At 42.8% G+C, this 21,840-nt stretch overlaps 2 protein-coding genes across 2 annotated transcripts in view; both read right to left on the reverse strand.

The window, feature by feature from the left end:
- LOC138983057 (uncharacterized) overlaps window positions 1-8,348 on the reverse strand; it is a 13,586-nt gene extending 5,238 nt beyond the window's left edge. The window contains exons 1-4 of the mRNA XM_070356460.1: window positions 7,855-8,348; window positions 5,795-6,010; window positions 4,429-4,519; window positions 13-98 (exon numbers count right to left, since the gene is read on the reverse strand). Coding sequence (XP_070212561.1) covers window positions 13-98; window positions 4,429-4,519; window positions 5,795-6,010; window positions 7,855-8,030 — 569 coding nt within the window. The 5' untranslated portion in view covers window positions 8,031-8,348. The remainder of the gene's footprint in view (window positions 1-12; window positions 99-4,428; window positions 4,520-5,794; window positions 6,011-7,854) is intronic.
- Window positions 8,349-8,788: 440 nt separating this feature from the next.
- The window catches only part of LOC138981662 (ATP-dependent RNA helicase DHX58-like), a 47,260-nt gene continuing 34,208 nt past the window's right edge, over window positions 8,789-21,840 (reverse strand). The window contains exons 15-19 of the mRNA XM_070354654.1: window positions 17,303-17,462; window positions 16,736-16,903; window positions 16,102-16,243; window positions 13,591-13,838; window positions 8,789-11,032 (exon numbers count right to left, since the gene is read on the reverse strand). Coding sequence (XP_070210755.1) covers window positions 10,782-11,032; window positions 13,591-13,838; window positions 16,102-16,243; window positions 16,736-16,903; window positions 17,303-17,462 — 969 coding nt within the window. The 3' untranslated portion in view covers window positions 8,789-10,781. The remainder of the gene's footprint in view (window positions 11,033-13,590; window positions 13,839-16,101; window positions 16,244-16,735; window positions 16,904-17,302; window positions 17,463-21,840) is intronic.

The raw sequence follows: 21,840 nt of genomic DNA on the forward strand, positions 1-21,840 counted from the left end.
GGTAATACTCACGTAATCAAGATTAGACTTCCAATAGACAATGATATATCAGCAGGTATACTGGATGCGCATGCGTGAGGACTATACAACTTCAGATCCTGTTGGGAAATAAAGAATACATTTACAAGCCAGGTAGGTCATGGAATACCACAGAATCAAATACGAAATGACTGCAGAAGACGTCGTTGTATGCGTGTGTGTATATGTGGTTTATCATACACACGTGAGAGAGACCACTCATGAGATAACAATATCGTTCAAACCACTGACACGAGTATATATTATGTAAATGAGGTCATGTCAAACTAGTCTGGCAGGAACCTGATTTCTCCACTGCACATGATGTCAAAGTCACAGAGACAAACTTCTGTGCCAGCTGTTTCCCCTGAAATAATTTTTGGAACAAGCATGTCACGCTGTACTTTCTAGAGTGACGTTTCTTTGCTTTGACGTCAAAGATTGCACGAGGCTTTGGAACAGATCGAGGTTCCAAAAGAAGCGTATTCAATTTGGACGCCTCTACTGTGTGACGTTTTGAGTAAAATACGACACGTAAGTACAGTATGTAGGATACACAGAATACTACATGGCTTGCTGTGTCGTACCAGATTTACACTCGATGCTTTTTATATTTAGTCAAATTTTGATTAAATATTTTAACATCGAGGGGGAATCGAAACGAGGGTCGTGGTGTATGTGCGTGTGTGCGTGTGTGTGTGTGTGTGTGTGTGTGTGTAGAGCGATTCAGACTAAACTACTGGACCGATCTTTATGAAATTTGACATGAGAGTTCCTGGGTATGAAATCCCCGAACGTTTTTTTCTTTTTTTGGATAAATGTCTTTGATGACGTCATATCCGGCTTTTCGTGAAAGTTGAGGCGGCACTGTCACGCCCTCATTTTTCAACCAAATTGGTTCAAATTTTGGTCAAGTAATTTTCGACGAAGCCCGGACTTCGGTATTGCATTTCAGCTTGGTGGCTTAAACATTAATTAATGACTTTGGTCATTAAAAATTGGAAAATTGTAAAAAACAATAAAAATTTATAAAACGATCCAAATTTACGTTTATCTTATTCTCCATCATTTGCTGATTCCAAAAACATATAAATATGTTATATTCGGATTAGAAACAAGCTCTGAAAATTAAATATATAAAAATTATTATCAAAATTAAATTGTCCAAATCAATTTAAAAACACTTTCATCTTATTCCTTGTCGGTTCCTGATTCCAAAAACATATAGATATGATATGTTTGGATTAAAAACACGCTCAGAAAGTTAAAACAAAGAGAGGTACAGAAAAGCGTGCTATCCTTCTTAGCGCAACTACTACCCCGCTCTTCTTGTCAATTTCACTGCCTTTGCCATGAGCGGTGGCCTGACGATGCTACGAGTAAAATGGCATTGCGTTCAATTTCATTCTGTGAGTTCGACAGCTACTTGACTAAATATTGTATTTTCGCCTTACGCGACTTGTTTAAATATTGAAAAGCTCGCTTTCGCTCGCAGTTCAATATTTAAACAAGTCGCGTGAAGCGATATAAAAACATTTAGTCAAGCTGTCGGCATCAAAGTAACAAATTAACACTAAACAAGAGGCGAAGCCATCAAGGCTCACGTAAGAAATCGACAAACAGTAACACAAACTCAATCACTCCGTCACACACACACACACACACACACACACACACACACACACACACACACACAGAAAGAGCATAGGTGAAACTGTGCAAGAAAGCGAGACACTAGATCTAGATCTGTCTGTCTGCATGTAGCCTACTTACAAGGACACGACTGCCAACTAGTCTCGGCGCGCTCAAAATAATAATGACCGAGACTTTCAGTACTTCCTTCGCGTGACGTCTAACCCTCTTACGTCATAATGTGACGTCAATGGAATGTGACGTCTTCAAATGTTAGAGTTTCTACCACAGACATACACACGCACAGACGCACGCACGCACGCACGCACAGACAGACAAAGTTACGATCGCATAGGCTACACTTACGTGAGCCAAAAACAGTCATCGCCGAGACCATATCAAGATAGTCTCGACTAACCAAACCGAAAAACCGAGACGGGTCGCGCTCGTCTCCGCGTAGCGCGCGAACGCAGTATTTCCTTAAACCTATTTTCTGTCATTTTGAGCACATTTTTATAGTAAACATGATATTAACAGCTATTGTGTTTTCAGCGTAGCAATAGGGCCCGATATTTAGACGAGACAAGTATAATGCCGACGAGTCGAAGACGAGTCGCATTATACTTGTTCGAGTCTACATATCGGACCCTATTGCTACGATGAAAACACAATAGCGTTTATATAGCTATTCTGACATTAAATTCTGTGTTAAAACCATGTTTTTGTCAGCAACAAGTACCAGAATGGTCCATGTCGTTGATTGCAGACGACGGTTCCCTTTCCGCATGAAGCCACGGAAATAACCGAACATTGAAAAACCCACGGACATGTATTACGGAGAAAACTCGAGATAACCGGATGTATAGCATTACGTCAATATGCCAGGAATCATATGACGTCATGACGTATCATGCTTGCCTACGTAGATTGTATGTTCGAAAGTCTGGCTTCTGTTGGGAATTCGCGTGGTGAAGACTGCGGTAAATCTGTAGATGATAAGAGAACAAGGATTGTTTCAGAAGAAACGACGAAATGTTTCAGACCGGTGTAACACGAAATTTGTACTCCACGAAAAATTTACTCTGGAGTAAATATTTCGTACGAAATTCTAATCTTACTCCGAGTACACTTTTCGTACGAGAAAAGAACTCCCTAAGGCACGAAAAAATTACTCCCTCCACGAAATTTTTACTCCCCATTTTATTTTACTTCCAGTAAAAATATCGTACGCAAAAATGGGATGCGGGCGAAGGGATAATGCCAATAAGTGATCTCGCGCACACGAATGTCGCGCTACCCTCCTTCCACCCCTTCCACCACCAAGATTAACAGGGGACAAGGGAGTAAAAATGTCGTACACCTGGCATGGGAGGTTAAATTGCTCGTGTTGGGGTGAAGTAATTTATTCGTTATTTATTCGTCAGGGGAGTAACATTTGTGTACGAAATGTTTACTCGGAACTCACCTGTCTTGGGGAGTAATTTTCTCGTGCAATGGGGGAGTGCTTTTTTTCGTAAAGGGAGTAACTTTTTCGTACGAAATGTTTACTCCGGAGTAAAAAATCTCGTGGGAGTAATTTTCTCGTGTTACACCGGTAACTTCATTTCAACATTGCACTATACAATGGACGTTCTATGTGACAGGAGAGTTTGGTGATTTTGTGTTAAACATTGGAGAGATCGTCTGCTAGAATCAGAGATAGGTCGCTTCAGATTGCAGCTTCTGGAAATTTGCAAGGTTTGTTGCCTGTTAAAGAACTGGATTTTACACGTAATGTATGTCATGTACAGTAAGCAACAACAAAAACACACTCAAAGCAAATGGCATCGTCTGTCGACTAGCCACATAAACAAACCTGGCGAGGTATGCGTGTACTTTATACACGTGGAAGAAACCGGAACCATGCGTCTTTGTTATTGCCGATATCGTTTGGATATCGGCAAAAATGGCCAACTTCTGTAGCGTTATGCTTTGATGGTCGGAAAAGGGATGTGTGAGACCATCCAATCACAGCCCCCGAATTCCCCCACGTGTCCATCAGAATAGCTATATATGTTTATGTTTCTGAAATTAGGAGAAATTGGGAAATAGGATGCAATCGTTTTTGAATCTGTTAGTGAAAATTCGATTTTAATGAAAACTTTAATGAGCAAACTAATTAACTAATTTTTATGCTGCGGGACTGAAATTCAATTCCATAGTCTGGACTTTGTCAAAGATTTCTTGACCAAAATTTCAATTAATTTTATTGAAAAATGAGGGCGTGACAGTGCGCCCTCAACTTTCACAAAAAGCCGAATATGACGTCATCAAAGACAGTTATGATAATAAGGGTATCTATAGGGCGCAAATATATCATCGAAAAAATGGGGGGACAAAAGTGCGGGGATATCATACCCAAGAACTCTCATGTGAAAATTTCATGAAGATCGGTCCAGTAGTTTTCTCTGAATCGCTCTATGTACACACACACACGCACATACATACATGCATACACACATACACCACGACCTTCGTCTCGATTCCCCGCCTATGTTAAAACATTTGTAAAAAGCAACTCTTGTAAATCTGGTACGACACAGCAACCCATGTAGTATTTTCTATGGCACAGTGTGTGTGTGTGTGTGTGTGTGTGTGTGTGTGTGTGTGTGTGTGTGTGTGTGTGTGTGTGTGTGTGTGTGTGTGTGTGCCAGGGAGAGATAGAGAAAGAGACAGAGACACAGAGAAAAAACCCAGACACAGACAGACACACAGCCAGACAGAAAATCTTGACATTACGTAGACAAGTGGTTCCGTCAGTCTCTCGCCTGCAGCCACAATTCTCTCCGTCTGTCCTCCAGTGGTACATACCAAGGTTACGAACAGGGTCCTGCGTGCTCACAAAGAAAGAAGAGAATGAACAAAACAACAAACGATGCCACCACATTACCGACTATCCAGCAACTTAACTAACAACTGAACTGCAATGTAACTACAATACTAATCAAACAACAAACTAACGTATCCAACCAACTGCAAGTGATAACGGTTTCTTCAAATTCTACAATTTTCACGCCCATTTTTTTTCGGCAGATAGATTCGATTATCGTGATATTGATTGAACCAATCCCTCAGCATCTATGGCGGTAAAATCTTGCACAATAGGCTGCAGGGCGTTCAGTGCTAAAGTTTCGTTAATCTTACACAACGATGCGGCTACAAATTTTTCCTTTTTAAAAAAAACCCCACATTGAACAAATATTTTAAATAAATTCTAGTCTGGATCGTCTTATTTTAAAGATTTATTACTTAATTGAATATGTACAGTTTTCTTCTTTTTATCATGTTAATTGCTTCCCTTGTGAACATTTCTGAGGAAAAATATTTTCACTTCAAAGCAAATAACGTAGACAACGTGTGAAGAGTCTTTATTCCCTATTTCTTTTCATTTTGGCGGATATCATTTTGCAATTTTACTCTTTAGAAAGAAATCGCTTTAAAGTATATCCCTTGAACAAACCTTTTTCCACGATGTGTTTTCACTCAGGGGTATTTCTAAGGGTACATAAAGAAAAATAAACAACATATAAACGGCAAAGAGTCCTAGATATATGTACAATTTAAATTTGTTTAAATTGTGTTTTCAGTGATAATTAACAATAGGACAGATCTTGGGACGGTGCATAAGTTGGTAGGCTTGAGACTTGCAGTCTTGCCGGTAGAGATGCCAAACTCTTGAACTGTGATGGAAAGGCGACGTCTGGGATCGAAAATTGCCGAAAATGCTGTGGCCATTTCAGCAAGTTTGCAAAAGAAAATAAACCTCAGCAACGTCAATGAACGTGTTAATGAGCGCTTCTGGGGTGATAACGCGAGACAACTCCTGTGATCTTGCCGCGAGATGGCGCCTGTTACCAGCCGAAAGAAAGAAGGGGCATAACCTCACCAGAACCGACCATTGTCTGTTTACCGTATAAAATGCACGACTTACACACGAACTGTTACCAAACCGATATGCTATTTGGGACCAATGCAAGTTTTTGTCCTTTCTCGTGTGATCTTGCCGCGAGGTAGCGCCAGTTACCAGCCGAAAGAAAGAGGGGGCCTAACCTCACCAGAACCGCCCATTGTTATGTTAGCCCCCAAAAAAACTCATCATTATTACCTTTGCATCCCAGTTTTGGACTGGTACACCAATTGCAGCTGGCCCGGTGTTTGGTCGGACCACTGAAACTTAGCACTGTCCTGAGAGCCCAAGGGGAAATAGTTGCGCGAAAAGGGAACGAGTTGGCAGCCCGCCACTCCACGGCAAGAACCCTCATTGAAATCATAGCAAGGGTTCCACGAATATTTGTAATAATCGCCTTGGATATCTTTGTACCTGTCAAATAGAAAAGGAGAAAGGTTAAAAGTAAGGAATGACGGAAGGAAGGCAGGAAGAAAGGGAGGAAGGAAGGAAGGGAGGGAGGAGGGGACGAGAGGTAGGGAGGAAAGGAGGAAGGAAGGAAGGAAGGAAGGAAGGAAGGAAGAGGAAAGAAGGAAGTAAGGAAGGAAGGAAGAAAGGAAGGAAGGAAGGAAGGAAGGAAGGAAGGAATATCATTGCCGGATATCGTAGCAAGGGTTCCACGATAAATTGTAATAATCACCTGGGACATCCTTGTACCAGTCGAATAAAAAAAAAGGTAAAAGGGGAAGGAAGGAAGGAAGGGAGGGAGGGAGGGAGGGAGGGAGGGAGGGGGAGGAAGGGAGGGAGGGAGGGAGGAAGGAAGGAAGGGAGGGAGGGAAGGAGGAAGGAAGGAAGGGAGTGAGGGAGGGAGGGAGGGAGGGAGGAAGGAAGGAAGGGAGGGAGGGAGGAAGGAAGGGAGGGAGGGAGGAAGGAAGGACGGGAGGGAGGGAACGAGGAAGGAAGGAAGGGAGGGAGGGAGGGAGGGAGGGAGGGAGGAAGGAAGGAAGGGAGGGAAGGAGGGAGGGAGGGAGGGAGGGAGGGAGGAAGGAAGGCAGGAAGGAAAGGACCGACTCCCTGACCTATTGACTGACTGACGTGTGGTTTTTTTTAGAGTTACTTCATTTGATTTTGCGGGTAGGGTAAGTTTTTTCGACGGTAGGGTAGGTGGTTTCGCGGGACAGTATCTCTGTTTGTGAATTGGGCACTTGTTTTTTTTTCTTGTTTAAAAAAAAAAAGAATGCCATGGTTAAACTTGGATTCCAGTTAAAGATTGTGACTTAATGTTTGGGTGTTTCTTGTTGTGCTCTCGATCAGCTGGCATGAAGCTGGCAGTCTTCTACGGTTGTATCACAGGCCCGAACAAAGTTGTGCATGTTTGATACATAGGGTGTCTAAAAAACAAAACAAAAACAAAAAGACATAGAAACATCAGTACCGAGAAATGGAAAAACTAAGAGAAGGGACAATCAAATCCGAATGACAACACAGTGGTTCCAACAGGATGGAGCCCCACCACATTCTCAGAGAAATCCAGAACATCCCACAGGAAACATTCCCCAATGTAATGAACAATATGGCAATGAGGATGCAGTCTGTCATTGGAAAACGGGGTGGCTACATTGATCACGTGGTGTGAAGAAACTGAAAGCTGTGAACTGGGGACAAAACTTCTATGAACTGACTACAATATCACGCAAAAATGATTTAAATAAAGATACTGACTTGTCTGTAGTATTGAAAGAAAATCGAGTACTTTATTTTTTATTTTTTAGACAGTCTGTATATTGTTCAAACTTGCTTTCGTTCTGCGACTCTGACATCTGGTATTTAGATCATGATGTTGCACTGTCTTTGTGTTATGGTGTTATTACTGTGAGTGATTGCACCAAGGTGTATGAAACTTAAAAAGAAAAGTTAAATAAAGAGTAGTCCCCTCTTTAGGGCGGGGCATTGTGTAAAAGAACAGTCAAAATGTTGAATATTTTATCAACCTCGTAAAATAATAATTGTTTATTGTCATTGTCACGTCGTTTTGGGGAACTGAATTTGGACACAAGAACAGCCTCTTCAAAAATACTCGTGGAAATTGTGTCCAGAAAACCATCAAAACACACACCACACACACACACGCACGCACGCACACACCACCCACCCACGTACCCACCCACACACACACACACGCACGCACGCACAAACCACACAACTAAGGTACCCGTCAAGCAACAGCACAACATTAAAACAATTAAAGGATTTTTTTTTAAAATCCCTTATGACCTTACCTCGACGTGTCGTTTTTAAAAGCTAGCGGTGAGAGGTCCACAACTTTGTCACCGCCAATCTCACAAGCACACGGACCCAGCTGATTTAGACTTTCACTTCCGAACACTTCCGGAAACATCGCCAACACAATCAGGTTGCATTTTGACATAAGAATATAAACTACCGAGAGATCCATAGCCGTGAATTTTATTTTAAAGAATGAGATCCCAGTCTATACAAGTCTTTTACAAAGGACGTTTCCCACCGTAAGTTTTTTTCTCTCTCTCTCTCACTCTCTCCAACTCATTATAATGACTGGCTTTGTAATGGCTATGTGAAATAACAAAATACGGTTTAAACCCAGAACACCCGCTTTGTATTCGAATGGAGTGAAACATCAATGTTAGGTAGACTAATCTCTATCGATCTGTACACGAGACAGGCAATTATTTGTTCGAGAATTATGTAAATAAGTCACGAGTGCATTATTGCCCGAGGGATGTTAATTCTTATTGTCTGCTTAACATACATGGTTCACGTGCTGCTTTATAATTAAATGAATGTGGAATCACGCGGAGATCTGTAGTTGGCCGACATCTTTGAGCGGGTTTGTGTGTGTGTGTGTGTGTGTGTTTGCGTGAGAGAGAGAGAGAGAGAGAGAGAGAGAGAGAGAGAGAGAGAGAGAGAGAGAGAGAGAGTGGCTGCGCGTGCGTGAGTGTTTGTGTATGTTTGTCTGTGTGTTTGTAGACAGAGTGGAAGGCAGTACCAGAGGGGGAAAATGAGAGGGGAGAGACATAAAGTTAGGAGGGGGAGGGGGGGAAGAGAGAGAGGGAGAGATTGAGAGAGAGCATGTGTTGGACAGAGTAGAATTTGCTTACACACACACACACACAATCACAAACACATACACACACACACACACATGCACACACACACACACACATACTCAAGACACATTTTTAAGTAATTTATTAAAATAAACTCTCATCGATCCACATAATCAGTTTCTCAATATTATTGCACCGAATTTGGGTGTAAATAAGACAACCCAACCTCATAATAAAATACGTAACGGCGATAGACCATGGCACAAATCAACATCCCGACCTGAACAAGAAGAACATAATTGATTGCAAATAATCACAGCAAAATTCACATTCGCCATATCAATAGTAAGGCAGATTAAATCTTTTTCAGTTTTGATAATATTAGTGAAAAGGTACGTATCACCACACTTGCAAATGTCGTGGAAATTGCAAATGTTATGAAAATTGCGATTATGTTAGACTCACTCATAAAGTTCATGAGAAATCACCAGAAGAGCAAAGGATTACCAAAAGCGGTACAGTCACAAACAAGGTAAAAAGGCCTAAATCGATATTGATCGCATGCATTAGTGCAAATAATAGGCACAACTGGTTTTCTGTCATGATTGCATCATTCTATTCAACAGACACCGTGAACAATCTATGCCAACTAATCTCATGGCATAATTTCCTTCTCTAGATATTTTTTTTTTCAATTGCCATGGACAACAACAACAAAACATTTCATTTCCCCAAAAATGTAATCGGCAGATGAAAAAAACCAAAGGCAAAAAAACTTTTGAAGGCATCAATTTGTTGTTCTCTGAATGCAGTGTTTTTTAAAGGCACAGTCCTTCCTGTGAAAACCGTTCTCCTCACTATCTCAGATCTGCCCAGGAGTTTACATGGGATAAGATACCCCCCCCCCCCCCCCCCCCCTGCACACACACAAAAAAAATTCAACATCCTGGTGCTCTCTAAGCACAATGAAAATATCTTGATGAGTTGATTCCGTAAAAGCCACAGCAAGAGATTCATGCAGCGTGTTGAATGTTGGTATGTGTCCAAGCGGAGGAATAGCGTTTTAACACGTAAAAGTCTGGAGAGATCTGAGATGCCTTTAACTTGAGAAAAAAAAAATCCTATTTGCAAAGAAAGTTGACTTTCGGTCTCGGTCCAACCGGAGCAATGGCCTTATTCCGCGTAGAAAACAAGCCAAATCTAATTAAGGTGCCGCACCAAATTGTTTGCACAAGTAGGACTGTATTACCGTAGTTCAAATGTGCGGTGTTCTAGTCGACATGTGGTGCTTTGTATACCTTGTGTGTGCGTGGATGTGGAGGGTGACTCTTGGACGTCTTTTTGTTATTGGAATTATGGTTTTTGTTAAATTGTATTGCTGTTGTTGTTGTGTGAGTGAGTTGTGTGTTGGCAGACTTGACTTGACGGATGACTGTTTGCGTTAGTGAGACTGTGATCATACTCATAATAATCATACTCACTTAATTTCTTATGATGTTTTTATTTTTTATTATGCATTCTTATTCTTTTGATTGGAAATGAGTATTGTTACAACATAATTTCCATATGGATTAATAAATTTGAGTTGAGTTGAGTTGAGTTGTTCCTGTAACACTGCTGTAAACCAAAAAGTTGCTGTCACAGTGAACGTGTCAGGCAGAGCATGTGAAAATAGGCCTCGGCATGACGACTTCGCTCTGGGGGGGTGGTTTTGTGAATGATCTGTTGGGTTAAAATTAAATGAATCCAAATTGAAGAAGCTCGGGGTTTTAACTTGTGGAATCAGTGAGTGGCCTAGCAATGAGAGACATGTGATGATACGCTCAAAAAGATCTGAGAATGTCATGAAAGCTGCTAATTTTTAGCTTACATAGTGTCAAAACATGTCTAACATCCCTCTCACCTTCCCCCTTCCAACCCAACCCACCCCGCGACCTACGCCCGCGCAGTTTTTTGTTTTTGTTGTCTTTAACAGTTATCGCTACAACGTACATGCCACACACACAAAAATTGACAGACTCATGGCATAATTCAACAGTGATTCTCTAAAAAAAATGCATGAAAAATATTACTCTGGCGGCACACATTGCAGCATAAACATAATTAAGCTATCCATTCCTTCAGGACTTGAACACGTATCCAATTTCAACAGCTTTTTTCCGGTACTGATCGAGCTCGTTGTCTGTCATTTCCTTCACCACCAGTTTGGTTTTCACCCATTTCTTGGCAACGTTCTTTTCTCCTGACGCGTTGGTGTAGCGAAAGCCCTCCAGTTTGACACAGGGGAACTTCAGCTTACGGTACACTAGTATGGGGCCCCGGTACTCTTCGCATCCATTGCAATAGAGCCTTCCAACGTTCTGGATTCTGCCTGTTGATAACATTTGTTTCATGATTTAAGCGAGGCACAGGGCTAATGACAAGTTATAAGAACAAGAAGGGCAAAGCCCATACAACTCACATTCTTGACCTTGACCTTTACATGACCTTGGCCTTTAGGGTCAAGGTCAAATAACTAAACATCATACACTAAGAACATCATGTTTATTAGGGTTTGCTAGTGTGTGATAGGGTTCGTGTCCGTCTGGAGATGTTAGTTTCTTTGTTAGTCCTGTGTTGACAACTCTTCGACAAGCGCTTAGAACTGTACCCACGGAATACGCGCTATATAAGCTTCATATTGATTGATTGATTGATCATACACTAAGAACTGCTTTACACATTTTTCCTACCAAAATACATGTGACCTTGACCCAAGGTCAAGGTCATCCAAGGTCATGCAACACAAAGCTGTTAATTCAAGACATAGGAAGTACAATGGTGCTTATTGGCTCTTTCTACCATGAGATATGGTCACTTTTAGTGGTTCACTACCTTATTTTGGTCACATTTCATAAGGGTCAAAGTGACCTTGACCTTGATCATATGTGACCAAATGTGTCTCATGATGAAAGCATAACATGTGCCCCACATAATTTTTAAGTTTGAAACAGTTATATTCCATAGTTCAGGGTCAAGGTCACTTCAAAATATGTATACAATCCAACTTTAAAGGACCCTTGCGACCTTGACGCAAGGTCAACCAAACTGGTGTCCAAAGATAGGGCTTACATTGCCCTGTATAGCATACATAGCTAAGGTTGCCATTCTCGATAACTTCAGAAAAAAATGCGAAAATGTGAAAAATGGTCGTTTTTTAAGACAACAATTACGGCCTCTGTGACCTTGAACTTGAAGTGAGGTCACGTTGCCGCACATGTTTTTTGAGATCTTGTAACCATACACCATCAGGCCACATCAGGTGTTGATAGACTTAATAGTGTCCAAGAAATATCCAACGTTAAAGTTTTCCGGACGGACGGACGGACGGACGCCGGGACGGACGGACGGACGGATGCCGGGACAGACGGACGGACGGACGGACGCCGGGACGGACGGATGGACGGACGGACGGTTGGACGACTCGGGTGAGTACATAGACTCACTTTTGCTTCGCATGTGAGTCAAAAAAGGGAAATTAAGCGCTCTAAATATAGACATAGAAGTGAAATATTAATAATTTCCCACACACACGCACAGACACACACACAGACACAGACACACACAGACACATGCACCCTCACCCCCCCACCCCACGACACACACACAGATTAGATATGATGCAGTAACTTTTTCCTTCTGTAAACTAACATTGGTCATTTTGTACCAACCAACCATCCAGCAAACAAGGCATACAGCTACAGTGCAACCCCCTTTTCAGACCTACCAACATTCCAGAAAATCAGGTCTTAAAAGGGAGGGAGTCTTAACTTTTAACGTCCTGCATGTCCCCGTGCAAATCCTATAAGGATTTGGGAAAAAGAGACAAAATTTGGGTGTGTTCAATAAAAAAATCATATTCTTATTGTTTATGGATGGATTTACTTGATATTTTTTTTGACCATAGATCACTCTGTCCACTATCATCATCACCACCATCGAAGTCATTCTCCACATTTCTTACCTCAAACCCGTGAAAAGACGTGTCACTATCACTATCACTCGTCTCCATGTTGAATTTTGAAAGCTAACACAAAAAATCCGAACAAAATCCGTCCACAAAAATCGAAATCACATTCAAAAGTCCTGAGAAAAAACGACCGGCAGCCATGCCATGTGCATCGAAGGACTAAAGCTGTTTTCCAATGCAGGAGAGCATCGGAAGGCTGGTAACTCTTGTTTAATGACACTAGCAGAGAACGCGCGGTACCGCGCGGTTCAGGATTATTGACGTCAAGCGGAACCGCGCGGTACAGGACGTTATACGTTATTTGCGTGTTTGACCAAAATATGACATTTTACACAGATCGAGACAGTCATTGTTCTCCGAGACCGCGCTAGCGGTCGAGGTGAACAATGACTGTCAAGATCTGTGTAAAATGTCATATTTTGGTCAAACACGCAAATAACATTTATGTATCGATCGAATTCCTTTCAGGTACCTATGACTTTGTTGTTGTTTTGACGATTGAACGAGCACACACACACATGCATGCAATCCACATGTATGCAATCAAACACATAAGCTTCATATTTGGGCGTTTCAGGTTGACCGAAACTTCAAAGGAACTACAAAACACACGTCATGTACTCACTTTGTTGTTGTTTTGACATTGAACAGCACACACACATGCAATCAAACACATGACGTTTTTTTTTTTTTAGTTCCTTTGAAGTTTCGGTCAACCTGAAAAGCCAAATTATAAAGTTTTGTCGGCCTCTGACGTCACATGACTCAAAGAAGGGAAATCCAATCTCCAATCGATACATTAAGAGTTAAAATGGGGGTAAATTTACACAGGTTATGGACAAACAATCTGAGAAAACAGGGTCTTAAAAGGAAGGAAATCTAAAATTGGGGGTCTTAAAAGGGGGGTCCACTGTACAAACCTAGCAGCTGTGGATGATGCATTTCCTCCGTGTGCCTGAGACAGTAGTCAAGGTCTATGACCACGTAGTGGGTGTTGTCGATTCGCCTTACATCTGAGGACCTGAAGGCAAACTCGTTACACAGCACACAGTGGAATTCAACCTCCCCTTGCTCAAGATGTCTGTTCTGGCGGAGGGTCAGCTCTGCATCACGCTCCTTCTTCTCCTTTTCCTGTATCTGGTACAGTTGCTCTAGGAACTGCACATGGCTGCATGAAACAAAGAAATCAACTTTGTTTGTATCACACACTACTCCTCCATTTTTGTTACTGATCAAAATTGTTTTCATCATCATCATCATCATCATCATCATCATCATCATCATCATCATCATCATCATCATCATCACCACCATCATCATGTATCATCATCCTTAAGATATACCTCTATTGCTTTCTGGATGTCTACCCTTATTGGCGGTATTTTAACGATCATTACTATCACTGCACTGAATCACACACAAGAGTATTGTATGAAGAGGTGCGGAAGAAGGGGCAATCATAAAATCACACACTGGTACAGCCTACCAGAACCGGAGGCAGTTATTTCAGCGCTCACTGTTGACAGTTTCAAGAGTCGCCAAGGCTCCAATAGCCTTGACCCACAAGTCAGCAGCGAATGTGATAAACGGGTTATCTCCCCTGAAAAGCGAAGCAAGCTTCGAAGATGGCGACGATGGAAAAGAGAAGAACTGTGAGCGAACTGCGAAAGGTGTGTGTGGGTGTGTGTGTGTGATGTGTGTCAGTGTGTGTGTATATGCGCGTGATGTGTGTCAGTGTGTGTGTATGCGCGTGATGTGTGTGTGTGTGGCTGTGCTTGCGTGAGCTTGTGTGTGTGTGTGTGTGTGTGAGAGAGAGAGCGATAGTGAGAGTAGGGTATGGTTGTTGGTGAAAGTTGACTTGGACGCTGGGTTGGGCGGGTGTGTGTGTCAGAGAGGGTTGTGTGTGTGTGTGGGGGGGGGGTGGACTGCGTGTGTGTGTTTATTTGTGTGTGTGAGGGTTGTGTGTGTGTGTGTGGGGGGGGGGTTGACTGCGTGTGTGGGTTTATTTGTGTGTGTGAGGGTTGTGTGTGTGTGGGGGGGGGGGGGGTGACTGCGTGTGTGGGTTTATTTGTGTGTGTGAGGGTTGTGTGTGTGTGTGGGGGGGGGGGTTGACTGCGTGTGTGGGTTTATTTGTGTGTGTGAGGGTTGTGTGTGTGTGTGTGTGTGTGTGTGTGTGTGGGAGACTGCGTGTGTGTGTTTATTTGTGTGTGGTGTGTGTGTGCCTTTCGCCTTGTATTGAGGAAATTAAACTGCGTTTGCGTATTATGTGTGTGTTTGCAAGCGTGCGTGTATGTTAGGCATATCTCAGTAGGTGTGTGTATGTGCGCGTACGTGCAATGTGTGTGCGTGCGCGCGTGTGTTTGAGTATGTATGTATGTATGTGTGTGTGTGTGTGTGTGTGTGTGTGTGTGTGTGTGTGTGTGTGTGTGTGTGTGTGTGTGTGTGTGTGAGATAAACAAACTATCAAGAACAAAACAAAACTGAACAAACGAAATGTTTTCCCCCAACTCTGATTATTGCTTGTTTCGGAGACGACTGTGATTTTGACTTTTTGAGTAAGCCTACACGAACACACAAGCTCAATACAGCCGGCAACAAGTTCGCCGGTCGGGACAGTGAAATACTATTTCAAATAGATCTATTTCACTAAGAATGTCAATGGATATAGGGCAACATACTTATTTTTTAAATCAGTGATTGATTAGATCGTCATATTTTTGTGACACTGAGACCAAACCATCAAAAAATTAGCAATAGGCCTTGAATCAAAGTCGTGCGAGATCTGACCTTGCTGCAAATGTACGTGTACGACTTGATTGTGTTGACGTTCAACTGGTAAGCTGGGCGATTGCAGGCTTTTATCCAGCGAAGGCAGCGATCTAGATGGTACAGATGCTTTCCCGGTTTCACAAATGGGATGAATTTCACGCCAACACAGCGTTCAGGATACCTATCATCCGTTTTACATTGTCCCCAAGCACAGCGCTTGTTAGACGGCATTTGTGTGTGTTTGCTTCCTAAAACAAGGGAAGTAACTCCCAGAGCCTCGATATGTGGATATGGTTAATTGCAAGCACCTCCAAACCGTATGTGATAGTAATTTGTAACTGAGCACCCCTCCAAACCAACAGCAATGACTACAGCAACCCTCCCTTTAAAAAAACACATTTTTTAGTTTTTACGCCCTCACGGCCCTAACCGGCGACTGACGTACAAGAAACGTCTAGCTACTATAAATAGCCTACGCTCAAGACGTTAAGGCCGGTAGACAACTCTGTCAGTGCAGAGCTGCTGTGAAGGGAGACTACTGCATTGACCTGTCACACTTGTAAAAAGAGGGTTCCACTGTACAAGCATAGATGGACCGTGAGGCTCCATGACCTACATGCTGCTGCAGTTCATGTTCAAGTTGAAGGAAAGCAGTTTCTTACTTTTGTTTACTGAGGGCCTGGACTTGTCTGACAGCCTCGTGCATCATCATCTCTCCAATGTCCAGGTCCTTCGCCTTCTGCTGAACTCCCTTGTTCTCACCAGCCACAATAAAGAACTCGCTGTTTTCTGCACGTGCTCGACCTGCATTTTAATAACGTTGTTATCATCATCATTGTAATCGTTATCGCCATAATCATAGTCGTTATTATTATCAACATCATCATCATCGTCATCAAAGTCATGATAGTCACCACAAACACAAACCATTACGTCAAGATTATTCGCAGCAGTGTTAACAAGACCATCCTCGTTGGCGTCATCATCATCCTCATCTTCGTCATAATCATTATCTTCTTCGTCATAGTCATCTTAGTCATCATCGTCGTCATAGTCATCATCATCATCATCGTTTTCGTTACCACCACCGCCATCTTCAACACAAGCGGACGTGTCAAGACAACTTTTAGATCTGCCATCACAGCTAGGCCCCATTGTGAGCAGACAGCTCTTGCCTATCATTCACATCATTTCGCCTTCTATTGACACTACACACATCTACAGCCTTTTAGTAAGTGGTTATTTTAGACTTATACAACAATAGATGACAAGGATTTTTGCTTTCATCATCCTCACCTCTGGCCTGCATGTAAGCAATTTCGTTGGTGACATGGTTGACAAGGGTGACCAGGTTACAGGATGGAAAGTGCAGACCTTCCTCGGCGATAGATGTCGCCACCAGCACGTTGTAACGACCTTCACGGAAATTGTCAAGGACATCTTTCTGCTGGGTATCAGTCATTCCTGGCGACAAACATGCCATGACATTCAGTTTTTATCTGCTGTCAAAAGCTTGGGTTTCTTCAGCTAACGTTTTATGCAGTGACTGAGCAGCACAGGAATGCACTGACCAAGAGCACAAATGCATCCTAGTCAACGGTCTAACAAAAAAAAGCATAACTTTTGATCAGTTGCTCCCTAACATTGAGGTATCAGGATCAGCAAGACATAATTCATGTATGCACTTGCATGAAAAACAAAACAAACAAATAAAGACATGCACGCACAAGCACACAAACAAGCCACAAACCACACACACACACAAAAAAAACAAAACATAAACAGACATCCCCCATAAAACAAAGAGAAACACACAGACGCACACAGACACACGCACACACACTAAAAAAACAACCCACTCACCTCCCTTATCAGCAGAGGCACAGGCACCAACCATTTTCTCAGGCTTGACGTTGAGTCTGTGAAGCCAAGGCCTTCGTCTTAGCCATCTAAGCATGATGTCAGCCTGCTCTCTGGTTTGCACAAGCAACACAGCCCGGGAGTCCGCTGTCTCCTCAAATGTCTGTAAGCAGTCATGGAGGCAGACAAAATCCACGATTAGCCAGAATGCAAGTGTAGAAGGGTGGAAGGAGGAGGAGGAAAATAAAGACGACAAAGAAGTCTCTAAGACGTTGCCATTTCTCTTGCTCTTTATTCCATATTTAACTTGACATAACCTCCGGTAAACTTGTAAACATACAAGCTAGAAGCTAGAAGCTAGAAGTTTGAAGGGCCTGAAAACATACAAGAAACACTAGTAAGTATTTGTTCTAATAAAATTATACAAGAATCAAGTTCAAATAAAATTATAAAACAACCTTGAGTTGGAATGCCTGTGTTTTACAATTGCTTGAATGTGATCTGGCTGAGTGTCTGTATAAGTGCAAATGTTCAATGGAAATATTTCATAATGTTCCAAAAACGAATTTACAATTTGACTAACAATGTTATAAAGTCTCATGAAAAGAATCTAAGCTTTGATTGCTGACATTCAGAAATCAAACAGAACTGTTTACATATTGAAAAAGGGGTTTCCCCAACTACACACATTTCTACGACATCACTACTCTATGAGTAAACTAATACACCATTTCCGGTGACGTCATGGGTCTGTGCATGGAAATCCTTTTTATGACATCACAGGTTACACGAGATCTATTGACGTCACAATCTAAAAATACGTCAAAAAAATAGCTAAAGTGGGGAAGAAGAAGGGAAAGAGGGGTTGTACTTGATCACTATGCCTAGCTTGGGAAAAGTCTTAAAAATCATCTGAAACTGTTTCCCGCTGATTTACGCACTTATCTCATATCGGAATAACCAAAGCATCAAAAAATCAATGCTAATTGCTGATTCCGTTTACAGTATACATTTTCATAGGCCGGTCGAAAAAGCACATGTTTACTGCCTGACTTCACTTCAAATGGCTCTAACCGACAAACCATGAAGAAAACCCTCACATGAGCATACATCGTCAATAATGAAATAACAATGCATCATATTACATACCTTGGGACAAAGATCTTGCACACTCTTGCTTCGCTCTCCCTCTCCGCGCGAAAGCCACTCGGAAGGCGCAAGGATAAATTGTACGAATACTAAACATGAGGAGAAAGTAGGTGACAAGAAACTAGACCGGAGAAGAAAGTTATATTTATTTAGATTTCTGACTGAAACTATTTAGCTGTCGGAATAAAGGGACAGAAATATAGTTTTAGAGCAACACTCGATTTACTAATTTCAGGAAAGAGGTTGCATTAAGAAAACAAAAGGGACGCTAACTAAAATACTACGCAAAGAAAACTGGATCCCCATGAGCTCGAAGGTAGAAGTTTGATTCCGGATCTTCGGCAGCTCATAGGTACCAGTAGTTAGATTTTTGTCTGGTCACATAAATCTCCCCTGCTCGATATTCATGGTCCCCATGAATACAACCAAAAACTACAACAGCAAAAATCTATTTTCCGCACCCAAAAACCAGCGGATAAAATACACCAACAATTTCCTAAAAACGGTCTCCAAGTAAAACCATAACTAAAAACCACCGGCAAACATGTTTACAAGTTCTATACAGACATGTTGAAAATGTAACGTCAACTCAACTCTCCAGACTCCGCATGACACAATTTTAGGCAACGACAATCGGATAAAAATGGCGAAGAGCGTTAAAGCTAAACAAAGTTGGATTATCGTTACAGACAAATCAATGTCTATTGTCGCTACATACACATGTCTACTCAAACGGATATACCTGAACACCTCAGGTCTCCAGTCATGAGAAAATCAGTACGCAGCTATAATATTTGCACCCAACAAAATCAACTAGCTAATCTTCCAATCGTTAAAGATTAAAGGTAATCTGTTGGTTTTTAAACCTGACAAGAATAAACCAGTGCATTTAAGCCAACTGACTCGAAATCGTCAAAACAGAAAAACCAAATCATCAGTATTTCACCGATGCCAGTACAACAAATCCGAAAACTTTACTAGAAGGACCACCTCAAAACGTCCTTTTGAAAACATACTTACAAGAATTATTCTCACAAACAAAAACTTCAACGCATTTACATTATGCTCCCCAGCTCAAATGAAAACCAGGGTCTCATAAAAAATGAAATTACCTCCCCTGCTCTGTTGGGAGCAGAGGCGAAAAAAAACAATTATAAAAAAACAAGACATGTAAGGCTGGAGATGTTCCTCAAATGCAATATCATACAAACATACATTTTAATTTCAAAAGCAAAAAAACCTGTGCAGCATATATTCTTCATAACAAATGTGTGAGGAGTCTGAGTCATCAGTTCAGTCTAGCGACTACATATAGGTGACAAAAACAAACACTAGCTTGTATATCCACTTAGTGCAAAACTGACTGAAACCAGGTTTTTAAACCGAATGATCAGAAAGCCTAATACAAAGCTACACCATTTCCCGTTGAAGTACAGTACACTTGTACTTAAGTCTCATATTTAGGTGAGTAACACTAGCTATGTTTAGCTGACTGTTAACCCTAACACTGACAAAGCAACCTGTTAAGTTGAATAACTAAGTTTATTGTCTTTATCATCATTGCACATGATAGATCCTGTATTTATAGGCATCCATCCACACACACAAGAACAGTTTTTGTGACTACAGAATACTCAATGTCATTGTCACAAATGACTACAGCTGCTGAAATCTGACAGGGGGTTTACCCTTAGTCTCTCGGCGGGACCGTCTCTCTGGGTCAGGGGGAGAGGGCTGACATGCACGTGGACGACCACGTGGGATTGTGGGCTCTGGGGCTGGGAATCCTGCTGGTGGGGCCGGGGGTGGGAGTACCGGTGCGACCACGGGTACTGCAGGGATTGGAATCCTGGATGGTCTGAGAGGGGGAAGGGTCACCGTCCATTCTACATACACATCCGACTCTTTCTGAACTGGTTCGGACTCTGGCACTGCTGGCTCGGGGGTGCCCATGGGTTGGAGAAACAGGGGGGGAAAGTACGGTCGGAGTTCTGAACGCGTGACTGTGAACGCTTGGCCAGCTCCATCTTGCGGTTTGACTACATGGGGACCGCCACTTGCCGTTGGCGCCTCGACTACAATGAACACTCGTTCTCCCCACTGGTCTTGGATCTTGCTGCGCCCAGAGTAACGCCGTCGTAGCAACACAAAATCGCCCGGTCGCAGGTCCGAACTTGCCAGTCCACGGTCGTAGCGTTCCTTCCGTTTGTCTGCCTTGGCACCCGACCGCTTTGCAGCTGCATCATGCGCCCACTTCAATCTGTCGAGGTGGTTTCCCAACCACTCGTTCGGCATCACGGCTTGCCAAGCTTCTTGTTTCTCTCCCAAAAACAGGTCTAAAGGCATTCTGGGGTCTCTACCGAACATCAAGTAAAATGGGGAGAAACCGGTAGTGGCATGGGGGGTACAGTTGTACACGTGGCAAAGTTCCGGGAGGTAGGCGGGCCATTTCTTCTTCTGTTCTGATTCCAGAGTTCGCAGCAAACCGTGCATGGTGCGATTAAATCTCTCGCACTGGCCGTTCCCGGCTGGATGGTAAGCTGTAGTGCGAGATTTCATGATGCCGTAGTGTGCACAGAGCTCCTGCATGATGGACGACTCGAAGTTCCGGCCGCGATCGGAGTGGATGCGCTGGGGAATTGCATAATGCGCGAACCAGTGTGTGATCAATGCCTTTGCCACTGTGGCTGCCGTCTGGTCCTTGGTGACGACTGTGATGGCGAATTTAGTGAACACGTCGGTGATGACTAAAACGTTTTCTTTCCCATCACTGGACGGTTCCAACACCGTGAAGTCAATGGAAACCACTTCGAGCGGCTTGGTCGCCAGGAGGTGTCCCATAGGTGTTCTAGGCGTCGTGCCTGGTTTCTTTGCTACTTGACATCTCTGGCAACGTCTGCACCACTCGTCTGCATCAAGGTGCATGTTCGGCCAGAATACACGACGGCGTAGCAGTTGGAGGGCTCGGTCTGGGCCCTGGTGACCAGCTTGCTGATGGACAAGGTCCAGCATCATAGGCCGCAGACTTTCTGGCACAACGATCTGTGAAATCGTGCCGTGCACGGGGTCTATAGCATCTTTGTAAATCACGTTGTCTTCTATCCTCATTTTGGCAAGATGACGGAGATACGGCTTTGCTCCACTTCCCAGGGTCACGGCTTCTTTCAACGAGGGTCTGTTCTTCTTTCGGATGAAAGGGGCGAGAGACATGAGGGAGGAGTCCGAAAGTGTAGCCTCGGCAAGTCTTGCTTTTCCGAGCGAGGGGAAGCAGGTCGCTAGGAGGTCGGGGTAGGTGTCCTCTTGCACTTTCAGGGGGTTCTTAGGACCGGTGATGTCGAATTGTTCCTCTCCGAGGCGGCTGATTGCGTTAAGCTCTTCAACCGATGCTCGAT

Source organism: Littorina saxatilis, linkage group LG12 (assembly GCF_037325665.1).
Source record: "Littorina saxatilis isolate snail1 linkage group LG12, US_GU_Lsax_2.0, whole genome shotgun sequence".
Classification (NCBI taxonomy): Eukaryota; Metazoa; Mollusca; class Gastropoda; order Littorinimorpha; family Littorinidae; genus Littorina; species Littorina saxatilis.